The sequence below is a fragment of the Neophocaena asiaeorientalis genome, unplaced genomic scaffold (genome assembly GCF_003031525.2).
Source record: "Neophocaena asiaeorientalis asiaeorientalis breed wild unplaced genomic scaffold, Neophocaena_asiaeorientalis_V1.1 scaffold204, whole genome shotgun sequence".
Lineage (NCBI taxonomy): Eukaryota > Metazoa > Chordata > Mammalia > Artiodactyla > Phocoenidae > Neophocaena > Neophocaena asiaeorientalis.
The window spans coordinates 7804795-7827199 of NW_020173922.1; the positions used below are offsets into that span (position 1 = coordinate 7804795).

The 22405-nt window shown below is 44.4% G+C and overlaps 1 protein-coding gene across 8 annotated transcripts in view; it reads left to right on the forward strand.

Moving 5' to 3' along the window:
* The window catches only part of ARHGAP26 (Rho GTPase activating protein 26), a 469933-nt gene that overhangs the window by 434687 nt on the left and 12841 nt on the right, over positions 1–22405 (forward strand). For 7 of the 8 annotated variants that reach the window (XR_003004075.1, XM_024752249.1, XM_024752250.1 and 4 more), the window contains 2 exons: positions 13993–14103; positions 20105–20196. Coding sequence is in view for 7 of the 8 variants with exons in the window: in XM_024752249.1 (XP_024608017.1) it covers positions 13993–14103; positions 20105–20196 (203 nt within the window). In the remaining variant the exon portion in view is untranslated. The remainder of the gene's footprint in view (positions 1–13992; positions 14104–20104; positions 20197–22405) is intronic. The other variant, XM_024752252.1, reaches the window with a different exon arrangement.

Here is a 22405-nt window from a genome sequence, read left to right on the forward strand (position 1 = left end):
GGCTGCAGTAGATTGAGGGCAAGAGCATACATAATGAAGGGTACTGCGAGGAACAGGCCGCTTCCGGTTTGCCTGGGAGGCAGGAGCAGTGAGCGTGGAAGGTGGGGCCGGAGGGGGGAGGGGGGTTTGCGGTCTGTGCCCCGTGGAGGCTCGCTGTGCTGAGCAGGTGCTGGAGTGCCCGCTGTGGTGAACCTTCCCTTCCAGGCACCCTCAAAGGCTTTTTCCCTAGCACCATGAACTCTATATTGCTTTCTCCTGTGAGTTGAAAAGTTTTTGTTTGTTTGGTTTTTGGTTGTTTTTTTTTTTTAAAAGGAAAACCTCAGTTGGTTTCATCTTGAGACTTTTTTTTTAAACACCAGGCAGATAGCATAGTGGCTAAGAGTTAGGGCTAGTTTCAAATCCCAGCTCATCCACTAATTAGACGATTGACTTTAAGCAAAGATCCTTAAACTTTATGAGCTTCTGTTTTGTCATCTGAAAAGTGAGAATAATAGTACCTATTCCTGAGGTAGTTTGGAAAAATTAAATAAGGTAATGCCTCCCAAAGCTTGGCAGAATGACTGGTACATACCGAGTATTCAATAAAAGTTAGTACTCAGTATTTGTTACCATCTTCATTTCACCTGCCTTTTGAAAGCTGTTGGCCCACTATAAACATCTGCAGGTGAAATAAGCCAGACAAAAAAGATCATACATTGTATGACTCCATTATGGTGAAATGTTGGAAAAGGCAAATCTCTAGAGATAGAAAGTAGATGAGTGGTTGCCCATGGCTGGTTACAGGAGCAGGGCTTGGCTGCAAATGGCAGGAGGGACGTTTTGGGGCTGATAGAAGCATTATAAAACTGGATTATGGATGATGATTACACAACTCTCTCCATGTTGTACACTTAAAATAGGGAGTCAACTTCATAGTATTATCCCTTAATAAAGCTACCTTTAAAAATCCTGCTCTCACAGGAATGCAGAACACAGTAAGTAAATGTTGACGATAGTATAGACAAATGATATCAAAGTTAAGAGGGGAAAAATATTAAATGACTGTCAACACCTTGCCTGAAATGGACATACACATTTTTTATTAAATAATTTCGCTCTTTGGGGTAATTAAATAGATCTTGGGAAAATAGATGCTATGTTTCTGCAAGAGGAAATAAAAAGATTGGTAACTGAGAACAGAAATGTCCAAAATGTGAGCCTTGTGGCACTGAGGTACTGGAAAGTTTTAAATGGTGCCTGGGTGAATTTTTCTTCTTCATTTTAATAATAATGAGGTTTTATTATTTAGAATGGACTAGCGTAGATGCTTCTGTTTTATTAAGAAGATCAATTTAGAGAAAAACATTAAAATGTTATGTATTAATATTATATACTGTATGTTATAGTATCTGTTGTTATATTAAAACACATACAATGGTAAGAAGATTGGAGGCGAGGCCCAGATGACTTGAGTTTGGGCAACACTATGCAGTAGTCAGAAGGGACTGCTGACTGCTCACACTGAGTGAGCAGGCTGAGACACAGGAGTCCATCAAAGCCTAGACCAGCGTGCCCCTCTCCCGCCCCACCAGGACCAAAATGTCCGAAATGTCCCTTCTGTCGTACTTGTTCGGCATAACCACCCTAGACAAGCAAACAAGTGGCTGTACTACAGCTGTCATGGCAACGCTGGAGTGAGAGCTGTTCTGTTTTATGATGTCAGATAATTCTGATTCAGAAATGTCTGGCTTCTGTGGCTTACCCTGTGCTTCTGGTGGATCCATAAACCTTTACTAATTACTTCGATCCTGTGGAGTTCTTTTGTTTCTTGGGGGGTTTTTTTTGTTTGTTTTTTCAGTGTAGCCTTTAGGTATTGTCAATTCCAAAGAAACTGACTAAGCATTCCCAGTGTGCAAGCTGCAAGAGGATTAGGAGAACTACAATGCAAGGTAGGGTCAAGACTGGAAGAGAAATCGAGTCCTCGAGGATTCAGGGGAGAAAGACCTCACTTTGTTGTGGTATCAGAGAAGCCTCAGGTGGGAGTTCACATTTAGATGGGCTTTGAGTGGTGGCTGGGTAGTAGTTAGTGGCAAGGGAAGAGACGTTCCAGGGGAGAAAAACATCACCAGCAAGAACATTGCAATGAAAGGCTTACAGCATGCTCATGGCTCATGTAAACCAGTTTGACTACAAGAGGGGTTGGAAAACGATGGCCCATGGTCCAAATCCAGCCTGTCACCTTGGTTTTGTTTGTTTGTTTGTTTTTATTTTTACTTTACAGCTCATAAAATAAGAATGGTTTTTACATTGTTAAACTGTTACATTTTAAAAGTTTATGTAAGTAGCTATGTAATGCCCTTAATTTTTGCCTGTTGTTCCACAGTCTAAAATATTTACCAAATGGCCCTTAAGAAAGTTTGCTGACTTGGAGGCAAGTAATGACTGCAAAGAAGAGCATTGAGGACGTCTTGTGAAAGACCTTCAAATGACAGAAACCCAAGTAGCTTAGGGAAAAAGTGGAAGTTATAAGCTTACAATTTTGGGAAATCTCAGGGCGAATCTAACCTCAAGCACAATTGAATCCAGGAGCCCAAATTATTATTTTGCTTGGCTCTTCTTCCCTCTTTTAAAAACCAAAACAAAACAAAACTTCATTTGCAGACAGATGTTTGCCATGTTATAGGAAAAAAGGATCTCTGGTTACTCTCAGCCAATACATTTAGATTTTGCATCCATTAAGAAGAGCAGTCATATATTAGACCCCATGGATGAACTGTGATCAGTTACCTGTCCATCACTGACCCACTGTGGCCAGGAGGAAGGGGGGTCCTCTCACTGGCCGGCCTGGATCACATGCCTGCCAATACGGTGACATCGGTGGGACACTGGACCCACCTGTATTGCTTGGGGTCTAGAAGAACTTCTCCAAATGAACCAGAAGAACGGGAGTTGGAAAACTGGTGGGCACGAGTAAATTGTAACTACCTATCCCGCTCGACTAGGGCAAGCAATTTATTCTACATGCAGTAGGTATTGGTGAGCTTATGAGTGGGAAAATACTATTTGTTGAACAACATTCAACAAGTAGTTATTAAGCTATGTGCTTAGGAGGTTCATGTAGTTATGATGTACAGTAGGATGGATTCAAGTGGTAAAAGGTAAAGAAACCAGGCTAGCGATTCTTAAGAGTAGTCAAGGTAGGAAGGCCTTGGTCTTCACCCTAGAAACAATGGGGAATCTTTTTTTTGCGGTACGTGGGCCTCTCACTGTTGCGGCCTCTCCCGCTGCGGAGCACAGGCTCCGGACGCGCAGGCTCAGCGGCCATGGCCCACGGGCCCAGCCGCTCCGCGGCATGCGGGATCCTCCCGGACCGGGGCACGAACCCGTGTCCCCTGCATCAGCAGGCGGACCCCCAACCACTGCGCCACCAGGGAAGCCCCAATGGGGAATCTTTGAGTGAGTATTTTATGCAAAGACATGACATGATCAGATTTGCATTTTGAAATCACCACGGATGGTTCTTTTAGGTTAAGCAATCTGTATTGAAAAATCTTGTTGACATTGTAAATTGGCTTAGTCACTCATAGATTGTTCATAGTAAATTTGGATCTACCTCAGGTCTGAAAAAAATAGAAATTTTAAGTTTGTGAGATTAGAATTAATGGTACTTTGCTGTGTCTGTTTTCATTGAATTCTTAGTGGGTGTTTGGCTTTGGAGTACAAGAACTAGAGAATATATAAATCATTTTCCTTCAGTTTGTTTTTGTTCACAGATGTTAAAACTCTTTTTTTCCACTGGAAAGGGTGACTTTGCTGGAAAATCATTTAAAGTTTTTTCCAGTCCAGTCAATAAGCTCCCCAGAACCAAATGAACAAGGGGTGAAAATCACCATGAAGCCCAGTGAGATTGCATTTCTTGGCTGCAGCCTGAGCCAGCCATTGTGGAGGGCAAGCATGGTAGTGGGGAGAAAGTGGGGTTTGGGTATGGTCACACCGAAGGAGCAAGGCCAGGGATAGATGATACAAATGGAGTGGGGAAGACATTTGAGGAGGTTAAAATCGGATCAGAAACAATTTTCCACATGTTTAGACTAAAGAGTAAACACTAGAATTTGAGAGAAGCCAGCTATTTGCTTGCAGGGAGAAAAGTCCAATGGCCTTAGCATCAAAGTTCATGTCTCCTTATCTCTTTGCCTCATACGCCTTTCATGGTATCCGGACCAAGCTTTGTGTGTTGTAGGAGTTTAATTTAATTGTCCTGGATATTATCTTTAGCAGGAGTGCTTTTTCTATTGCTGAGAGTAGTGAACATAGTGAAATATTTTAGGCTCCTTTTTCAAGGAATCCTCTTGCCCTAGGGTTACTGGTAGGCCACCCAAGTATCTTGGGCCACCACTTCTAATTTTAGATATTCCTTTGTTTTCATCAGTGGACATTTAGAGTCTTATTAAATCCTTTTCCCTCCTTTTCCTCTCCCTAGTCCAAACAGGAAGTACTCCCTGAAAGCAGACCATATAGAAAGGGATGCCAGATGGCCAAGGACTTTCAGCCGGTGTTCTTAACTTGTCCGCAGACTCAGAATGCGACATCAGAGATGTCCTTCCTCGACCTCCCCATGCACGGGGGAAAGGAAAACACCACTGATTTACTGTAATAACTTTACCAATAAAAAAGGCTCTAGAGGAGTCAACATAATTCCTCAGTGAGGACAGAAGGATGGGAAATTTAGTTCTTGCATATTGGGAGGCACTCAGTAAATAGTTGTTGATTGTATTTGACTGAAAAAGAAGAAAAACAGTAAAAACAGTTGGGAACTGCCAACTGTGTCGTGCAACCTAAACCACGGCTTGGTGCAACAAAGACGGAATTGTCATTTTGCCCCTATTAAAACATCCTTCCTTTAGAGAATAAAAGTAGCCATTTGTATGATTAGGGAGAGTATTTCTTCTATTAACATGTATTAATTTTTTTGGTTTTAAATGTAACATATTAATTGTAGAAAATATGGAAAATATTTTAAAAGCACAAAGAATAAAGATTACATTTACTCTCATCACCCAGAGAATGCTGTTAATACACTGATATACTTACTGTCCCTAAGTGTTTTAAGGTAGGTTTGCACGTATTTTTTATTATATAGAAAAGTACGTGAGATGTATTATACAACTTCACAAATTACTGTTTAGCAACTGCCTCCCAGGTCAAAAATACAACCTTGCCAGGACCCCAGAAGCACCCGCACCTCTTTCTCTTCCCCTGTCACAGTCCTCTCCTTCCCCATAGGGGTAACCACTAACCTGATGTTTACAGTAATCAATTCCTTGTTTTTATTTATATTTTTAGCTCTCCGATACAGGTTCTTGTTATTTGCAATAGTAACAGTCCATGAAGTAACCACAGACACTGAATTAGTGAATATCATACCATTGCTCCTACAGGAAATACAGGGTTAGGTTCCTACAAGCCTCTGGTTACAACTTTTTTGTCAACCCATCAGTACATAACCTTGTTTTACATGGGTTTCTATTTAAAGACACCTTACTTAACATTACTATTGATTCATTAACATTAAACTCAGGACAAACAGCGCTATAAGTCATGCCTGAATGAAACTTACTAAGCACATGTTTTCTTTGTAAGGCGTGTCACAGCCTTCTTGTACATAGGGACACTACAGAGCTGGAACAGAAGGCAGAGCATCCCTTTGCTTGACCTCAGCTGGGAATGTGCATGTTGGGTCACTCAGGGTGACTTAAGTTTTTCATCGCTCTGTGTGTGTCTGCAAATGACTATGAAGGCACCTTGAGTATTGATTCTGGACTTACAAATAAATTTAACAAATAGGTGAATTCACGACTGCAGAATCTGCAAATAATGATTGACTTGGTGCATCCCTAAAATGAATATTTTGCTTTATTATTTTGAGTCTGACTTCTTTTGCTCAAGAGTTTTAAAAGTCATTCATGTAGCTGTAGTTAATTTATTTATTTTCATTGTAGCAGAATGCATAATTGCATTAATATACTAAAATTATTTCTCCATTCTACTTTTGCTCAACTTCTAGCTTGTTTCCAGTTTTTGGTTTTACAGATTAATTGCTCTACACATTCTCATATATGTCTTCTCATATATACACACTGTGCTCTAGGGCAGTGGTCCCCAACCTTTTTGGCACCAGGGACCAGTTTTATGGAAGACAGTTTTTCCACGGACTGGGGGGTGGGTGCAGGGGGACGGTTCAGGTGGTAATGTGAGCAACAGGGAGCAATGGGGAGCGGCAGATAAGCTTCACTCTGACTCCTCTGCCACTCACCCCCTGCTGTGCGGCCCGGTTCCTAACAGGCCGCGTGCAGTCCCAGTTTGGGGACCCCTGCTTTAGGGTATACATCTGGGAATGAACTGCGAGGTCATGGAGGATGATAGCTTCATTTCTGCTAGATAAGGCCAAAGTGTTTTCCAGAGTGGGTGGAGGAGTTTGCACCCCTCCTCCAGCAAAGTATAAGAATTGCAGTTCCATGTTTTGTAAACACTTGGTATTTTCAGCATTTTGATATTAGCTATCTTAGTCGTTCTGGTAGGTAAGCAGGATCATCTCACTGTGGTTTTAATCTACGCTTCCTGCCTTACAGAAAGGGTGAGCCCCCTTCTTTTGCATTTTCTCTTCTAAGTCCCTGCTCACGTTTCTTGCCCATTTCCCACTTGGTTGTCTACCTTTTTCTTACTGATCAGTAGGAGTTCTGTGTATAGTCTTGTATGTGCCCTTATGTATTTTTATGTTGTAGGCTGTCTTTTTACTCTCTTTTAAGGTTGTCTTTTGATACATAAAATTTCTTATTTTAATGTAGTCGTGTATATCAGTATTTTCCTTTATGCTTAGTGCTTTTTATGCCCTGTTGGATAAATCCCAACCCCAAGTTCTCAGAGGCATTCCCTCATTTATTGTTTGCCTTTGGCAATTAGACCTGTAATACACCAGGAAATCATTTGTTAGGTATGATATGAGGTAGAGGTTGTGTCACTTTTTCCATATAGATATCCAGTTATCCTAGTGCCATTTATAGAAGAATGCTTTCCACTATTATTATAAAATAATATAGGCTCATGATTTAAAAGCTCAAACAGTATAAACAAATGTAAAATATAAAGTGAATGTCCAGTCTGTGCCTGTGTACCCAGTCCCCATTCTCAGTCCCCTGAGGCAGTTACAGTTTCTTGCTTATAAATTTTAAGATTAGTTTAAACACACCCAGCATTAGAATGGTGGCTTTAGAGCAAACCTAAGTTATGCCTCAGGATAGTAGAGGATTGAATCTAGTGGCACTGTGGCTTTTCTGTTTCAGTTACAGTGAATGCATTTGTTTTTGCAATATCTTCACTATATAGAGAATGACAGTTGTACTGCTCTCGGTATATAGTAAGGAGATGCTGGGATTTCTCGGCAACCATTTCAGTCTTTTGGAGTAGCAAGTGTCACCTGATAGACCCTTCGACGTGCTCCCCAAACGCTTCCGTGTTTCCTTAAAAATAACTTCATAAATTGTGAGGTTATTTAGTTGAAAGAAAGTAAATACATTCTATTTTAAGAACCAGTTCTGATGTAGCTGAAATGTGATTTTGAAGAAGATTGAGGGGCTATCCTCAGGTTTAATTAAGAGGAAAGAATACTCCCCTCCATTAGTATTATGCAGGCAGAACACAATAGAGGCATCTGTTCCACTTACCCTGCTGGTCCTTTCTTTCCCTTGAGGGTTTTTCCCCTGCAGTGAGCCGTTGAACTGAGACCATTGTCCAGGCATCTTTACTTCTGATCCAGAGTTGTTTCCTCTACCTTGTACTTCTTTGTTATTCTGCATGAGAGGGTTCGATTTATTGACTTGGAGGAACCTTAAGGATAACAGATTCTCTATTCTAAGATTTTGGATTTTATTTAATCGCAGAATTATATGCCTTTTCCAATGTACTCCATCTGAGTTTGAAACTTATTTGGAATTTAAACTTCAGAAATTTTTTTGAAAAGCTGGAAAAACAGAACCACTGCCCTGTAGACTTCTCAAGCTATTTTAAAAGCAAATTATTTAAAAACTATTTTCAAAGCAATTGCGTATAATTGCTAAGGCCTTATGGGGATTTCACCAGCTAGTCTCATTAAAATAAGAATCAGGACTCTGTTATTATCTGAATAAAAATGTGTATTAAATTATATTAGATGTGGGGAAAGAATCTGTAAATACTGTGCATACTTGTAAGAGTCAGAAAAGAATACAGAGCAGTGCAACTTCGGGGCATGTGGACTTTTCCTCTTGTAAAGTCGTGAAGCACATACTGAAAATTCAGGACATAGATAGGATTTCTGTGTTGTAAAAGCTTCAGCAGACACGTAAAGAATATGTTCAAATTTTCAACAAGCAGAAATTGGTTTTTGTGTCATTTACTCTGATTCACCACTCTCCAGCTTACCAGGACTCATTTTGACCCTGTTTTCCCAACTGGAGTTTGATCTTCCCTCTCTTTTTATGGCACTTTAACTCAAGACATAAAGGGATATTTTCCAAGGAAGAAGAAGTCACTAATTCAGGACTAGATAAGATGGGACTTTACAGGTTTTCATGGAATTTTCTATCCTCTCTCATTATAGGGGGAAAGAAAAAAATACAGGCAGTCCCCCTTGAACTTAATAGCACCATCCCTGTTCTAGGCCTAATGGGGAAAGGGGACTGAGGGAGTGAGCATTCAGGTCAAGCCTGAGATCCGTGACGGGGAACCCAGCCTGTAGGTCTCAGACCACTGCCTGGCAGAGAGATGTCGATGCCAGTTTTGTGACCTCTCCACACTACGCAGCTGGCGAGACACTCTTTGGCTCCCCACGTGTACCTCATCCCTCCTACCTAGCCCTGTCTTTGAGAGTCCTAGACTAAGCCAACCACCCACCACTCCCTGTTTCTCTTGGATCAGCCACGCCACATGGCCAGGGGTTCAGCACCCCCACAGGCTGCGGTTGTCTGTCTCTCTAACCATCTCCCTGTCTCCCTCCCCACACTACCTTCTTGGCAGAATGCCCTTTAGAAAATTAAACATTGCTTGCAGATGGAAACGACACGGGAGAGGAGTTGTATTTGTTTTTACCATTGGAAATGCTAGGAAAGAGAAGAGTCCGAGGTTTACCTTTGTGGACTGGGGGAAGAAAGTCCATCGGATTTTTTTAATGCTCATTCTCTGTGCTGGTGGGGCTGTGGTGAGAGGGAAGGGGCAGCCCCCATACGCTGTTGGTGGGAATACAATTCAGTCGAACCTTTCTGCAAGGCCATTTGCTAGGATGTATCAGGACCCTTAAAAAAGGCTCCTAGTCTTTGACCCACTAATTTGACTTCCAGGAATTTATGCTAAGGAAACAATTGGAGACACAGGCAGTGATCCTCTACAAGAATGTGAGTTGCAGTACTATGGCCAAAGAGGGATAATCTGAATGTACACAATAAGAAAAGGGGTACATAAATCAGGGTATACCATACAGTAGAATATCCTGTGGGTCTGAGAATACTATGGGGTTTGTAGAGAGGTCTTCAGGGGGTCATCTGCCAAGATTGTACTTTAAAGATTATTTTCGCTGAACTAATGTCAGTTGTTTGTTATTTTTAGCCTCATTAGTGGGAAAAGAGTTTTATGGTTTTTAAAATATATCAAAGGCTACTTAATGACATCAGAAAATACTTAAGTGAAAAAAATACGCTACTATGTATGTAGTATTATCTGCAACACCACCCCACCCAAGACGAGTGAAGAAATTTGGCAAGCTGTTAACAGTGATTATCAGCAGTATAAACTATGTGTGATTTTACTGCTTTTCTTGTGCTATTTCCCAGTTTCCTACACAGCCATCTGTAATTTTGCATATCAGAATTAAAGATTAATGGTCTGCCGACTGCTTAGCTTATACCAGCTCAGGTTTTTCACTCCCATGCTGTGGAGCCGTGAGAGGGTCTGCCACATCCGTGATCAGATTGGGAGCCTGCTGGGACAGCCCTGTCCACGGCCTGGTAGTCATGCCCTGGCTGGTACTCCAGATGCCCCATCAGTCAAGTGAGTCACCACAGAAGGGTGTCAAGCCGATGATATTGCCACACACCGTACAGGCACACTCAGCCACATCCCAGCATGCTGCCAGGCCTTTGAGCCTTATCTTCCCAAACCATTATTTCTTCCCTGTCCAGTGAATGTCAAAGGGACTGACTGGGGCTGTGTGACTCCTTTTGAGGACACAGTGGACTAGCAAACTAAAGCCGATGCAAGCCTTCCACTTGAACCCAAACCAGGCCAACAAGTGTTCCTTAAAGTTTAAGCTGCTGTTGCTATAGTTGGGCCCTGATGTGGGGGGCCTGGCAGGACCCCAGGAATATTTAGGGTGAAAAATGTGCTAGGGCATTCAGCTGGACTCTGAGGTTGTAGAGAAGCCTTCGGGGATCATCTGCTAAGATTGTAGTTATAAAATTATTTTCTCCTATCCTAACACCAATCATTTGTTATCCTTGTCCTCATTAATGGGAAGAGAGTTTGAGAATTCGATATTGGAGGTTTCAGAGCCAACACCAAAGCTGGCCATTTTTAGTTTGTTTTGTCTTGGATTTTTTTTTTTTTTTTTTTGGCAGTACGCGGGCCTCTCACTGTTGTGGCCTCTCCTGTTGCGGAGCACAGGCACCGGACGCGCAGGCCCAGCAGCCATGGCTCACGGGCCCAGCCGCTCCGCGGCATGTGAGATCTTCCCAGACCAGGGCACGAGCCCACGTCCCCTGCATCGGCAGGCGGACTCTCAACCACTGCGCCACCAGGGAAGCCCATGTCTTGGATTTTTTTAGGAGTGCTGTTGTCACTTTAAGTAGCCAGACACTTCTGTGGTCAGAGTATAAGATTATACAAGTAGTCTTGGGCCATTATCCTCATCCCTGTGCATCTTATTTTCCACCTGTGTGTTCTCTAAGTTGCATCAAAACTGATACATAGTATGCTCTCTGTTTCTTTGAGGAACATTTATATGTTTACGGCCATTCTGTTGCTACAGGCCTCAGTCATTGTGGTGTATAACAGTGTTCAGTAGTATTGTCGACGTTGAGTTTTGTTGACGTGCCTCTGGAGCACAAATTAACAAAGAGTATAATTCCAATCCATAGTTTAAAAAATCATTGAAGTACTGTGGAGTATGCATTTTACTGTTACACTGAAACATAGTGGTAATAAGTTTTAGATTGTGGTTATTTTATGGCAAATAAATGTTATTGCTATGACCAAAACACAAGCAAACAAATGAAATTCTATTAGTTCTTAAAAATCACAGTTAATACTATGGGAATGGACATGGAGATTGAAGAGTAACTTCTTATGATCGTTATGAACGTCCTGCATTCCAACCGCACCCCCAGATAATTTCAGCCATGTACTAAGTGGCCAAGAACCACTTAGATATCCAGGGATGTGAAAAAACATTCAGAACCCACATTGTGTTCATAGAATATGTTTCCAACTATGCCTTTAGCCAAAGGCATGATTCTTGGTACACTTGAGGTAGGAAGCTGGAGGTGTTTCCTACTTAGAAAAGCCACTAAAAAGAAAACTCAAAAAAAAAAAGGTCTTAAGGACTTTTTAATTGTCCTGTGTTGGCCACTGACCAAAGGAACAGATTAGTTCAGGCCTCTGGGCCTGGGCTGCTCTTATAAACCTCCAGATTGTCCCTGGTCAGAATTTGGGTTCCCAGGCTGGGCTGCAGTTGGAATAGCCAGGCCTTGCCCACTGGGTCACCATCTAGGGGGGCCAGTTGTAGGGAGGGGACAGAAAGCGAGGCCCTTCTTACCAGCCGCAGTTATGGATTAACCGAGGACTGACTGCCCAGTAGAAATAAGGCGGCACTTCCTTCCGGGACCCAAGACAGAATCAAGTGTGGGAGCAGGTATTAAACTAATCATAGGGTAACTGATCCCTTAGCTGATGAAGCTTACTTACTGTCTTATGTTACAGTTGTGTTTTAATCTGTCCCATCTTGTCAAATACACTGTAAGCTCATCAAGTCGGGGACCTTGGTAAATGCTGAGTTGTATACCACTTACTGTCTTGATCACACAATGTGTTCAATAAGTAGTTATTGCTGGAATAATTGAGGCGAAGAGAAAAAAGCCATACTCTTTGAATTCTGTCTCTTCTGTTATATGAATTCCATCTGCTATAGGAGTCTACCACACACAAGACTGGAGGCAGAATTGAGGATTTTGTTGGAATTTACAATGTGTTGAGTCTTGCTGGGCCTGTCTGTTTGCTGCATTCCCGTTTTCCCCTGCAAATGTGGTAGGCATCTAAAGGAAACTCATAAATCAGTGGTTAAGGTTTCTAGTGCTCTGGCAGGGTCTGTAAAGAAGCTTGGTACAGCCTAGAGGATCAGAGCAAGTCCTGCTACCCCAGAGGTGGTACACTGTGGTGGCAACAGCCCTGGGCTTGGAGCCAGGGCATTGGGGTCTGAACCTCGGCTCTGACGCTTACAGCCTGGATATCTTCTAGCAAGCCTCAAATTGGCCCAAGTTCCCACATCTATGAAATGGGAATTGTAATAGTGCCTCTTGGCTAGATGGCTGGGTTAAATGAGATTCATTCATTTACTCAATATGGGCACTATTTTAGGCATTGGAGACACAGCAGTAAACAAAATAAACAAAAATCCCTGCTCATGAAATTTATATTCTAGAAATATAATGCATATAGTGACATTTAATAAATGTTTCTTTCAGTTAGTCCGAGGTTATCTGATGAACTCACACAATGGGTTTTTACTGTATATTTCCATAGGAATTTATGTTATAGCTGTAGATGATTAAGGCCATGATTGAGTCTCTCATCTGAATTGAAGATGTCTCATTCAGTAGGACATTTATGTGTTCTTGCTAAATCCCAGCATGTTTAGAAAGTCTGTTCCCCTGGAATTGGATTGCTGTCATTTTCACCTCTGTACAGTGCTTGGGCCACATAATCCAGCCACCGGCTGGGGCTCAGGGCTGCAGGTGGTGTTGTGGCTGGGTGGTTTCCGGGCTGTTTTCTCAGTCATTGATGTTTGTTTGCACTATCTGTGACTTAATGCAATTTTACAGAGTTACTAAGATGTTTATTTGTGTAATTTGTGGAAATAAAGTCAAAGGGCTAGCGTGACTAGTTAAAATCCACAAACCATATTTTAGTGAGTAATTTCAACCTGTCCTCTCCAAACTTTTGATCAGCCACCCATCAAAAAGCAAAACAAAATGACAAATTTAAGCTTTCAGTTCCTCATTTTTTCATTGCCTTCCATCTGAGACTTTTTCTTTGAGCGTCAAAATGCCCAAAATCCATGAAAACAGAAAGAATAAGCCTGGAGAGCAAACCTCAGAGGGACAACCATGCCCTGCCCATAGCTGTATGCCCTCTCCTGAGAGGTGTGTGTCCAGCCCTGTCCTCCATCCGCTATCACTTTTCTAATGCAATCCTTCTCCGGGACTCCAATGGCACACGGCCCGTTTCGTTAAAAATGTAAACAGGAAATTGTTTTCTGGCGGAATGGCCTGTGTGGCCCAGAAGAATGGTCATTTTTGCTGAGGCACGACTTTAAAAACACTCACACGGTGGAAGCTGAAGGCTGGTTATAAGCTAGCCCTGCCCCAGATGGAGGTCGGTGATAGGATGTGGGTGTGGGAACCCATGGACGTGGGTTCAGGGCCTTTTCACCCGTGGCCAGAAGCACAATGGACCCGATTGAGGAAGCTCCTGCCACCTAGGAAGCAGTTGTTCTGCAGGGCGAAGAGACATGTTAACACTCCGAGGAGTTCCAGAGCGGGCATTACTTGGAAGACACGGAGTTTGGTCTGGAGAGATGTGACTTGGCACTGAGAACAGTTTCAGTGCTCCTCCGGTCTCCAGCTCCCTGTCATTTGGCCTCCCCTGAACCTCCTGTGCTCCTGTGTGGTTTCCCTGTGTGCTGATGAGTTTTCTGGTGGTTATGTCTTGCAGCCCCCCGAATCCAAGCCCAACTTCACCCCTCTCGCCATCTTGGCCCATGTTTTCGGCGCCATCCAGCCCTATGCCCACCTCATCCACGTCCAGCGACTCATCCCCCATCAGGTCTGTTGCAGGGTTTGTTTGCTTTTCTGTTGCTGCTGTTGTTCTCTCATTGGCTTGGTCCTCTCTTCATGCAGTGTTCAGCCTCCTCGTCAACTTTGTTCCCTGCCATCCAAACCTGCACTTGCTTTTTGACAGGCCAGAAGAAGCGGTTCGTGAAGACTCCAGGTAAAGTCACGGATGATGACCAATCCGTTCCTGCTTACCCAAAGCTGATCAGGGATTCCAGCCTCAGAGACCAAAGCTGGGAGGGACTATTTGCATGAACCAGCATGGCATTTTCCACACCCTTCTGAGCCCTTCCTCTGGTTACTGAATTTATCCGTGATGCCTACAGTTTGGGGAGAGAGTGCCTCTTGAATGGGCTCCTGTTTGGATCACTCTCTGAACCATGGGGCTCTCTGTGCTTTAGCATAAGATAATATCAAAGGGTGCAGTGCTGAGACACGTACCGGCCTTTTCTTCCCTCATTTTTATCAGATAGCATCAGGAAACATTTATCTGTGGGGTTGGGCTTTCAGACTTGTGTACTGACACGTAGTTGATGAGACCCAGACCAGTTGGGAGAGAGATGAATATAACACAGAGTAAAGGCTTGGGATATGAAGCAGTTTCTCTTTAAGTTGTTCGTGGCTGCCTCCTCACCTCCTATGTAGTCCCAGGAATGCTTGGTGCTCGCAGCCTACATCTGTCTCCACGTGTTGTGAACCCTTAGCTCTCACGGGAACAGGCGACACCTCATTCTGAGGGTTGACCTAGTTCCTCCCCCCAGGGGCCAAGCTATAGTTTTTCCCTGCTTTGATGACACTTAATTCTTTACATTTGAGTTTTTTGGAGAAAAGAAGCTGTTTAAATCCAGGAAAAAGAATCCCTCTGCTATGTAGGTCCTGAGCATGTGTGTCTCTCGAACTTAATCTCTGCTTTCAGACAACCAAAACGCAGAGCCCAGTTGAAGCATCATAAGTATTTGGGGCCTTGGCAGTAATTTTTCATCCATCTTTTCTCATAGCTGTTTTTTTCCTAAGGGGTGGGCCCAGCATAGGGGCTTAAATAATTTATAAAGCTGAGTCTCACTTTTAAAAAAAGAAACCCCATGCTATTTATACATACATATATATATACACATACACACATACGTAGATATGTGTGTGTATGTGTGTGTGTGTGTGTGTGTGTATATATATATATACATATATATATACACATACACACAGACGTAGATATATGTGTGTATGTGTGTGTGTGTGTGTGTGTATATATATATATATACATATATAAACTTAATTCTCCTCCAGGCACTTCCATATCTATCATTTCATTCTGTCTTCGTGTGAGAATGAGAAGAAATGGCCTGAACCCTATTACAGAGAAACAAAACTAAGGCACAGAGAAGTGACTTGTGCGTGGTCACACGACCCATGAGATCCAATCCAGAATTCAGGACTTCTTGCCCTCAACCAGCATTCTTTCCTCCAAACACATGGGTGGCCCCAAATTTAAGTTTCCATGTTTCCCGGCCCCAGAGCCTAGCCTGCTCCTCTAGGTTTTCTGTCTAGCTTTTCCCTTGAAGATGGAAAAGATAGCTTTTCACTATACTGTTTTATCCTCACCCTGGGAATAAGGTAAAAATTCAGATTATACTTTTTCTGACACTCAAGTTATTTCCTAATTATTTCTTAGGTATATTCTAGGCACTTTGGGAGATGTTAACTTTCTAGGACACCAGATATGGTTCGGGCTGTTCTGGTTAGATCATTGATTGCCCCATGAGACCTGAACCAGAGCCAAAATGTGGCCCCTTCAATTTGTTCAAAAGGAAATAAAATCTTCAGAATATTGGCCCTTGGACAGAATGGGTTGGGGGACTCAGGACAGTAGAATCATTCAGCTAAAAAAACTGAAGTGCACTCTGCTTGGATGGTATTCACTTTTTTTATATCTCTAAGCTTTGGGGCCCTATTGCCTCTCCAGTATCTCCACCTCCCCACTCCCATCTTCCAGGATATTTCCAGGTTTTACTTCTTGAGCTACACCTTTCCCAGAGTACTGATATTTCCAGATTGGCAGTGGACAGTGGCAGTAGAATCTACTCACCCCATGTGTTTGGGTTCATGGTTACACAGTACTGTTCACTCTGGCCGTCATTATAATGGCACCATTTGGTTGATGCTGTCCCACACCCCTGTAGGAAGCTGCCTTTTTGAAATAGGCAAGGCAGAGTAGGGCTTGCAGTTGGCTATCACTGAGCTGACCATGTGTGCCAAGCTGAGCACGGATGGGGACACAGCTGGGGAGCTAGCCAACAGAGAGGGCAAAAATCCCCTGATTGCTGTTGCAGTATGCAGCCAAGAGGTGGGGGCATACACCCATTATTCAGGTCCAATGAACCGTTCCCCCAAATCCACTTCCAGATCATGAAGCTTCAGATTTCCTTCCCTGGGCAGAGCTTTTAAAAATAAAAACTTAGTTAGACCTAATTAATGGGCCCATGAACTTCTGTATAACATCTCCTCTGGAAGTGGCTTGGTCTCCCCTCTCCAAAGCATTGTTAGTGCTTGTTAGTTCAAGCTCAGGAATGGAGATGCTTTTCACAGCACAGCAGAGAAAGGGAACTCTGGAGGAGCAGTTCCCTTTCCTTTCACTTGTTCCCCTAGAAAAGCTCCCAGCCCCGAACTCATAACTTGGATTCACACAGGGGCTCCTGGAAATTATGCCTAAATGATCAAGCTGTTGCGCCCTGCCAGTCTAGCTGAGCCCAACTCCCTGTACAGTGCAGAGTGGGTTGTCATTCTGCAGGGTTTGCAAGGGCAATTGAGGGAAACTCCTCTGAGTGCTTTTCCTGGCCCTGTGCCATGCTCACAGGCGAAAATTAACAATGAACACGCAGAAGGTTCCAAGCTTGTTCAACGCCCTTGAAGGCCCTGCTGAGGTCTGAAGGGCGCCGTCACAGAAGAGTCACAGGCACCTCAGGCTCTCTGTGTGCAGTGTGGAGATGCTTTGCAGAGAATAGGGAGCTAGGGAGCCCAAGAACCAAACATGCTTAGGGGGGATTTTTTTTATTTCTTTAATCAGAGCCAAAGCCTACAAACAAAACCTCTGTGCCAGCAGGATCTGTTTTGGTAGAAACCCTACCTAACACAAACCGCTCAGGGCTTTTGATAGGGAGAGAGTATGGCATGGGACGGAGGACTCGGGCTGACAAACTTTTACAAAGAGAAGACTTTCCCCTGAGTAGGGCTGCCAGAGTTCGCAAATGAAATGAAAATACAGAATACCCAGTTACATTTGAATTGTAAACAACAAATGATTTTTTTTTTAAGTATAAGTATATCCCATGCAATATTTGGGACATACTCATACTAAAATAGTATTCCTCATTGATCTGAAGTTCAGATTTAACTAGATGCCTTGTATCTTATTTGGCAACCCTAGTCCTGGGGAACAGGAATAGCTCCTTTTTAAGCACCCCTCTATCATCCCTCCCATTCCTGTGCACATCCCAAGGGGGCAGGAGGAAGTCTCAGAGGAAAAGACCTTCTTGTAGACTGTCTGTCCCCTCTCAATTTGAGAGAAAAGCAAGAAAAAAAAAAAGCTCTTTCCTGACCTTTGTTTTCATTTTTAATGTACTGTTTTATTGAATGTTATCATTATTAAATTCCTAAAACCGGATATTAGTGGAAAATTTCTCCTCCTGAATGATAATCTTGGGCACTTGAGCCATTCCCTCTGCTTACTTCCTGCTAGATACCCCAGTTGGTTTCCCTGGCTTGTCCCTGTTTTGTCCCATTCCCTTTATTTGAGGAGGTTAATAAGTAACCTCTGTGAAAATCCAGCCGGAGGAGCCTTGCCTCAGATGATTTTCACCTCACCTTTTATCTCCCTGTCCCTGGTCCCTGTGCTCTCTCCCCATCCTCAAGGGACAATGACCCTGGCTCATGGCTACTGGATTCTCCTTCCACCTTCCATGTCATCACAGGCTCCACTTGCCTGTCCGTACGGAGTTTTGGCTGTTTTAACACGTTTCACAGCCAGATGACTCCTCCTCTCTGTTCCCTACTCCCTCCAAAAACAAAAACAAAATTTTAGCGGCGCATTGGCTGTTTGGCCCTTGCTGGCCAACACACAGACTTGCTTTAGTTAGATCACAGAGTGTGCCCCTTGTCCTGAACTTGATTGTGACATTAATGATAAGTACACAGGAGGAGCTGGTTTCTAGTTGGAGCTGTTATGTCCTAAAGGCTCTTTTTCCCTTCACTACCAGCGAACCCACTTGGTGTTCTCCCACTTTCCCAGTTTTCTACCACCCAGTTATCATTTCCTGGCTACTAGAAGACCAGTGAGAACACCAGTAAACTGTACCCTGGCAACAAATTCTGGATAACCATTTATCTGTACAACAGACCCTTTAAATCATCTTTCCTTCAATTTTCATGGAACCAAGACTAAAAGTTTCAGGTTTTTGGCCCTGGTATAGGTTTCCAAACATCCATGGCTCCTCTTTCCCAGAGGGAAGCTGGACTTGGTGACTCTAAGAGCATCAGTTCCATAAGGATCCAAAGTGCCCTGCCTCTTCTGACCCTTTCTGGATTTACCTGAGACCAACCATGGCTCAGCTAAAACTCATTCAGCCACTAGAAATAAGTGCGCCATGAAGGTTTAGCATCCCTGGGCCGTTGAGGCTCTCCATTAGCCAAATAAAGAGAAAGCAAATAATATATATCCCTTGAATAATTGTCTAACCCAGGGGACCTACTTGCTCTTTTGTTACTCCGCCCTAGAGCCCCTAAATATGCTGGCTTTGAGGGAGAGAGAGATTGCTTTCAGCAAATAAAGAGCCAACTTTTGACTGCTAAATGTCATTTTTCTTGTGACCCTTGAGAAGTCCATAGCTCATTTGGGACTGGTTGGATATCAAAGCAAAAATTGATTTACCAGTACTTGCGACTTGCACTCTAGAATGTGGGTTAGCAATCTGCAGCCATTAGGTCAAATCCAGCCTGCCCCCTTTGTTTTGTAAGTAAAGTTTTGGTGGAACGCAGCCACACTCATTCATTTACATGTTGCCTGTGGCTGCTTTCGTGCTACAATGCAGAGTTGAGTAAATGCAACAGAGACCATACGGCCCATGAAGCCTAAAATATTTACTGTTTGGCCCTTTACAGAAGGAGTTTGCCAACCCCTGCTCTGGAAGGATGGTTCTCAGCCCTGGTTGCTCATGAGAGTCACTTGGAGAGCTTTATAAAAATACTGATATCTGCAAGTCAGGGTAGAACCCAGACATCTGCGTTTTTTAAAGTGATTCCGATTCGCAGTGAGAGTGGCTGTCAGCACTCCTGGGATGAGAAAGGCACAAAAAAATTGCATGATGCCCCCCTCCCTTCTTGCTCCCCACACGAGTGCACACATATGCTCATACGCACACGTGTGTAACCGCTCACACCCACACCTTGTCTGCTCCCTGCCCTACCCTGGGGTTCCAGGAGTTGCAGCTCTGGAAACCTGCTCCACCAGCCCAATGAGAAATAAGTAACATGTGGGAGAGCCAACATCAGCCCGGGCCCTGGAGCTGAAACCTGGCTTTGCTAGAATTTCTCCTTTTGACTCACTGAGCATTGGCCACTTTCAGCAGGGTCTGCGGTGAGTGTTCTCCAGAGTTAGGGGTTCTTTCCTGCCTCCACTGCCCCCCCTAGCTAGTCCTGCTCCAGAAATGGGGTCCAGCCTGCCCTCCCACTGTTCAGCTCTTACAAGTCAGGTTTAAACTTGGCACAAGGTGAGCCCACGAGAAGTGTGGTTTTTCCAGGCTTATGGCTGTTCTCTGCATATTTCTCGTTTCTGCTCTGGTGACCTTTGCAACGTTTCCACCTCGTGTTTTGCCATCTGACTGCCTTGTCAGGCTCTTCCCGTGAGAGAAGGCTCGGTGGCTTGCAGGGAAGGGGGAGGAAGAGAGATTAAATATCTTGCAGAGGTATGCTAAATAAATGCTAAATAAACTGCTTTCCCCCAGCACACCGTTCCGGAAGGCAAAAGCCTTATATGCCTGCAAAGCGGAACACGACTCAGAGCTCTCATTCACGGCAGGGACGGTCTTCGATAATGGTGAGTTTCTCAAATAAATCACTGGAGTTGTCAAAGTTCCTTTCTACCTAAGGAAAATCTCAACAGAACAGGTAAGACTAAAAAGGAGCATGGGCTGGGGTGGGGTGTCTTTCCCCAAAATAACAGAGCAGCGGCAGAGCTTTAGGAGCCACTATCAAAAGAGGATGAGTGGAAAAAAAAAAAAAAAGAGGACGAGTGGAATCACCTTCTCACTGTGACAGAGCCAGTGTCATCGAGGTGTCGTGGGCATTAAATGGGATGGTACCTGCACAGGCTTTGAGCATCTGGGGGCTGGACAGAGGGAGGAGACGAAGGAGTGGAGAACAGGGATCCTGCAAGTGGTCAGAAGCTCAGGGAGGAGGCTAAAGCCGCAGGGGCTGTGCCCAGCCTTGGGTTCAGTGGGATTCACTATCCATGGCAGGAGAGGCCTGTTTCTGAGACGGTGGGGCATTGGGTGAGCTCCGGGCAGATAAGCTGCGCTGCATTCCTGCTCGTCCTCCCCCAGCTGCCGGGAGCGGGTAGATGACCCCACAGTGAAACCAGCCCTGCCAAGCACCAGCTGGTGCACAGGCATCCTGATGGGAAAATGGATTCGGAGCACTTGCCCCATGAGCCTGGGACTTGCTTGATGCACCGTTTCCTTGTTTCATTTGTTTGTTTTCCTCCCTAAAAAAAAAAAAAGGGGGGGGGGAATATTTTTCAAAATGCAATTTGATGGAATTGTTGTTATAATTTGTCATAACTTATTATCTGCCTACAAGAAAAATCAGGATTCTGGGGAAAGGCCCAAGTTTCTGTTACAGTTGAGATTTCCTCCAGATGTAGTTCTCCTTTGGGGTTAATCCTTCTGGATCCCTGGGTAAAAGGGTCTGTTTGTTTTGCTCAAAGGAGGAAGCAAAAACCAGCTGTCTGGTTTCAGGAACTGGACATTTTCTGGGCCTCCCTTCTTGACCTCAGGTGGGGTGAGGCAGGGTTCCCTGGCAGGGGTGAATGCACACTACCCAGTGTTCCTTTCCCATCACGGCTGCACAGTCCCACCCAGGTCGGGACCGTGCCTCCTACCACCCGACTGAGACCCAGAAATGCAGGGCAGCCAAGGCTCCCATGTAGCACTGGAGAGCCTGAACTCTAGATTCAGGCAACCATAGCGCAGGCCCTGACTTGACCACGTGATTCTATGTGACCTCAAGCAGTGACTTAACCTCTCTGTGCCTCAGTCCTCTCCTCTGTCATAGGAAGATACCAGACAGTTCTGAGAGAAAATTGAGGTAGTGTGCATCACAGGTTTAAAATAGTTCTCAACACACATTAAGCTTTCGCTGTGGTGTTACTGTTACGACGATGGCCATCATTTCGTTACGTCCATCTCAGAAAAAGACCCTGATGCTCTGATCGTTCACAGTGACAGTTTTTCCTTTTTAGCTGCTACAGCCCAGCTGGGCAGTAGGTACTGCACCTAGCTAGACACCCTGGGTCCTGGTTATTTGTAAGGGCCCTGAGGTCCCAGCCAGAGCAGAGATGGGCTCCTGGGGAACAGCCTTGACTGCATCCATATGCAAAGGGACTGCCCCCCCTGTGTGGCCAGCCCCTGCATTCAGCATGGCAGAGATAGTAATCAGGCATATGGGTAGACAGAACGGGAAAGAGGTCACAGAGCACCTGGGGGATTCCCAGTTCCCACTCGGCAGACCTCGACCTTCTGAGCCAGCAGGGCTGGGGATGAGCCTACAACTGCGTGTGGCTTTCTGGGCCTGCATCCTCACTTAGGGTTCTCAAAGCCTCTAAAGCACTGTCCTTAAACCTTTGTTCCGCTGACTTTCATTTGGGTCCTTTAAAAATCAAAGCGTACAAACAGCCAGCCCAGCTGCCTCTCCTGTCAGCAGCTAGAGCTTTTAGGTCCTGGCACACCTGTAGGAGTGGGTCCCCTGAAGGCTGTCCAAGACCATGTCCTTGGAGAGTGTCCCCTGAACAGGCCGATGTGGGAGAGTCACTGCCCAGCCATAACATGACACAGTTCGCACGGCAGACGAATCAGAGTGGGTGCATGCACAGGCTCCATGTCCTATGCTGTCGACAGGGGAGGGCCTTCTGCCGACCAGTGAGCAAGGTTTGAGAGATGCCTACATCTACAGGCGAGTCCAGAGCTTAAAGGTCTGTCCTCTAAACCACAGTCCACTACTCCCATGGGCAAGGGACTGCCGTGTTCCTA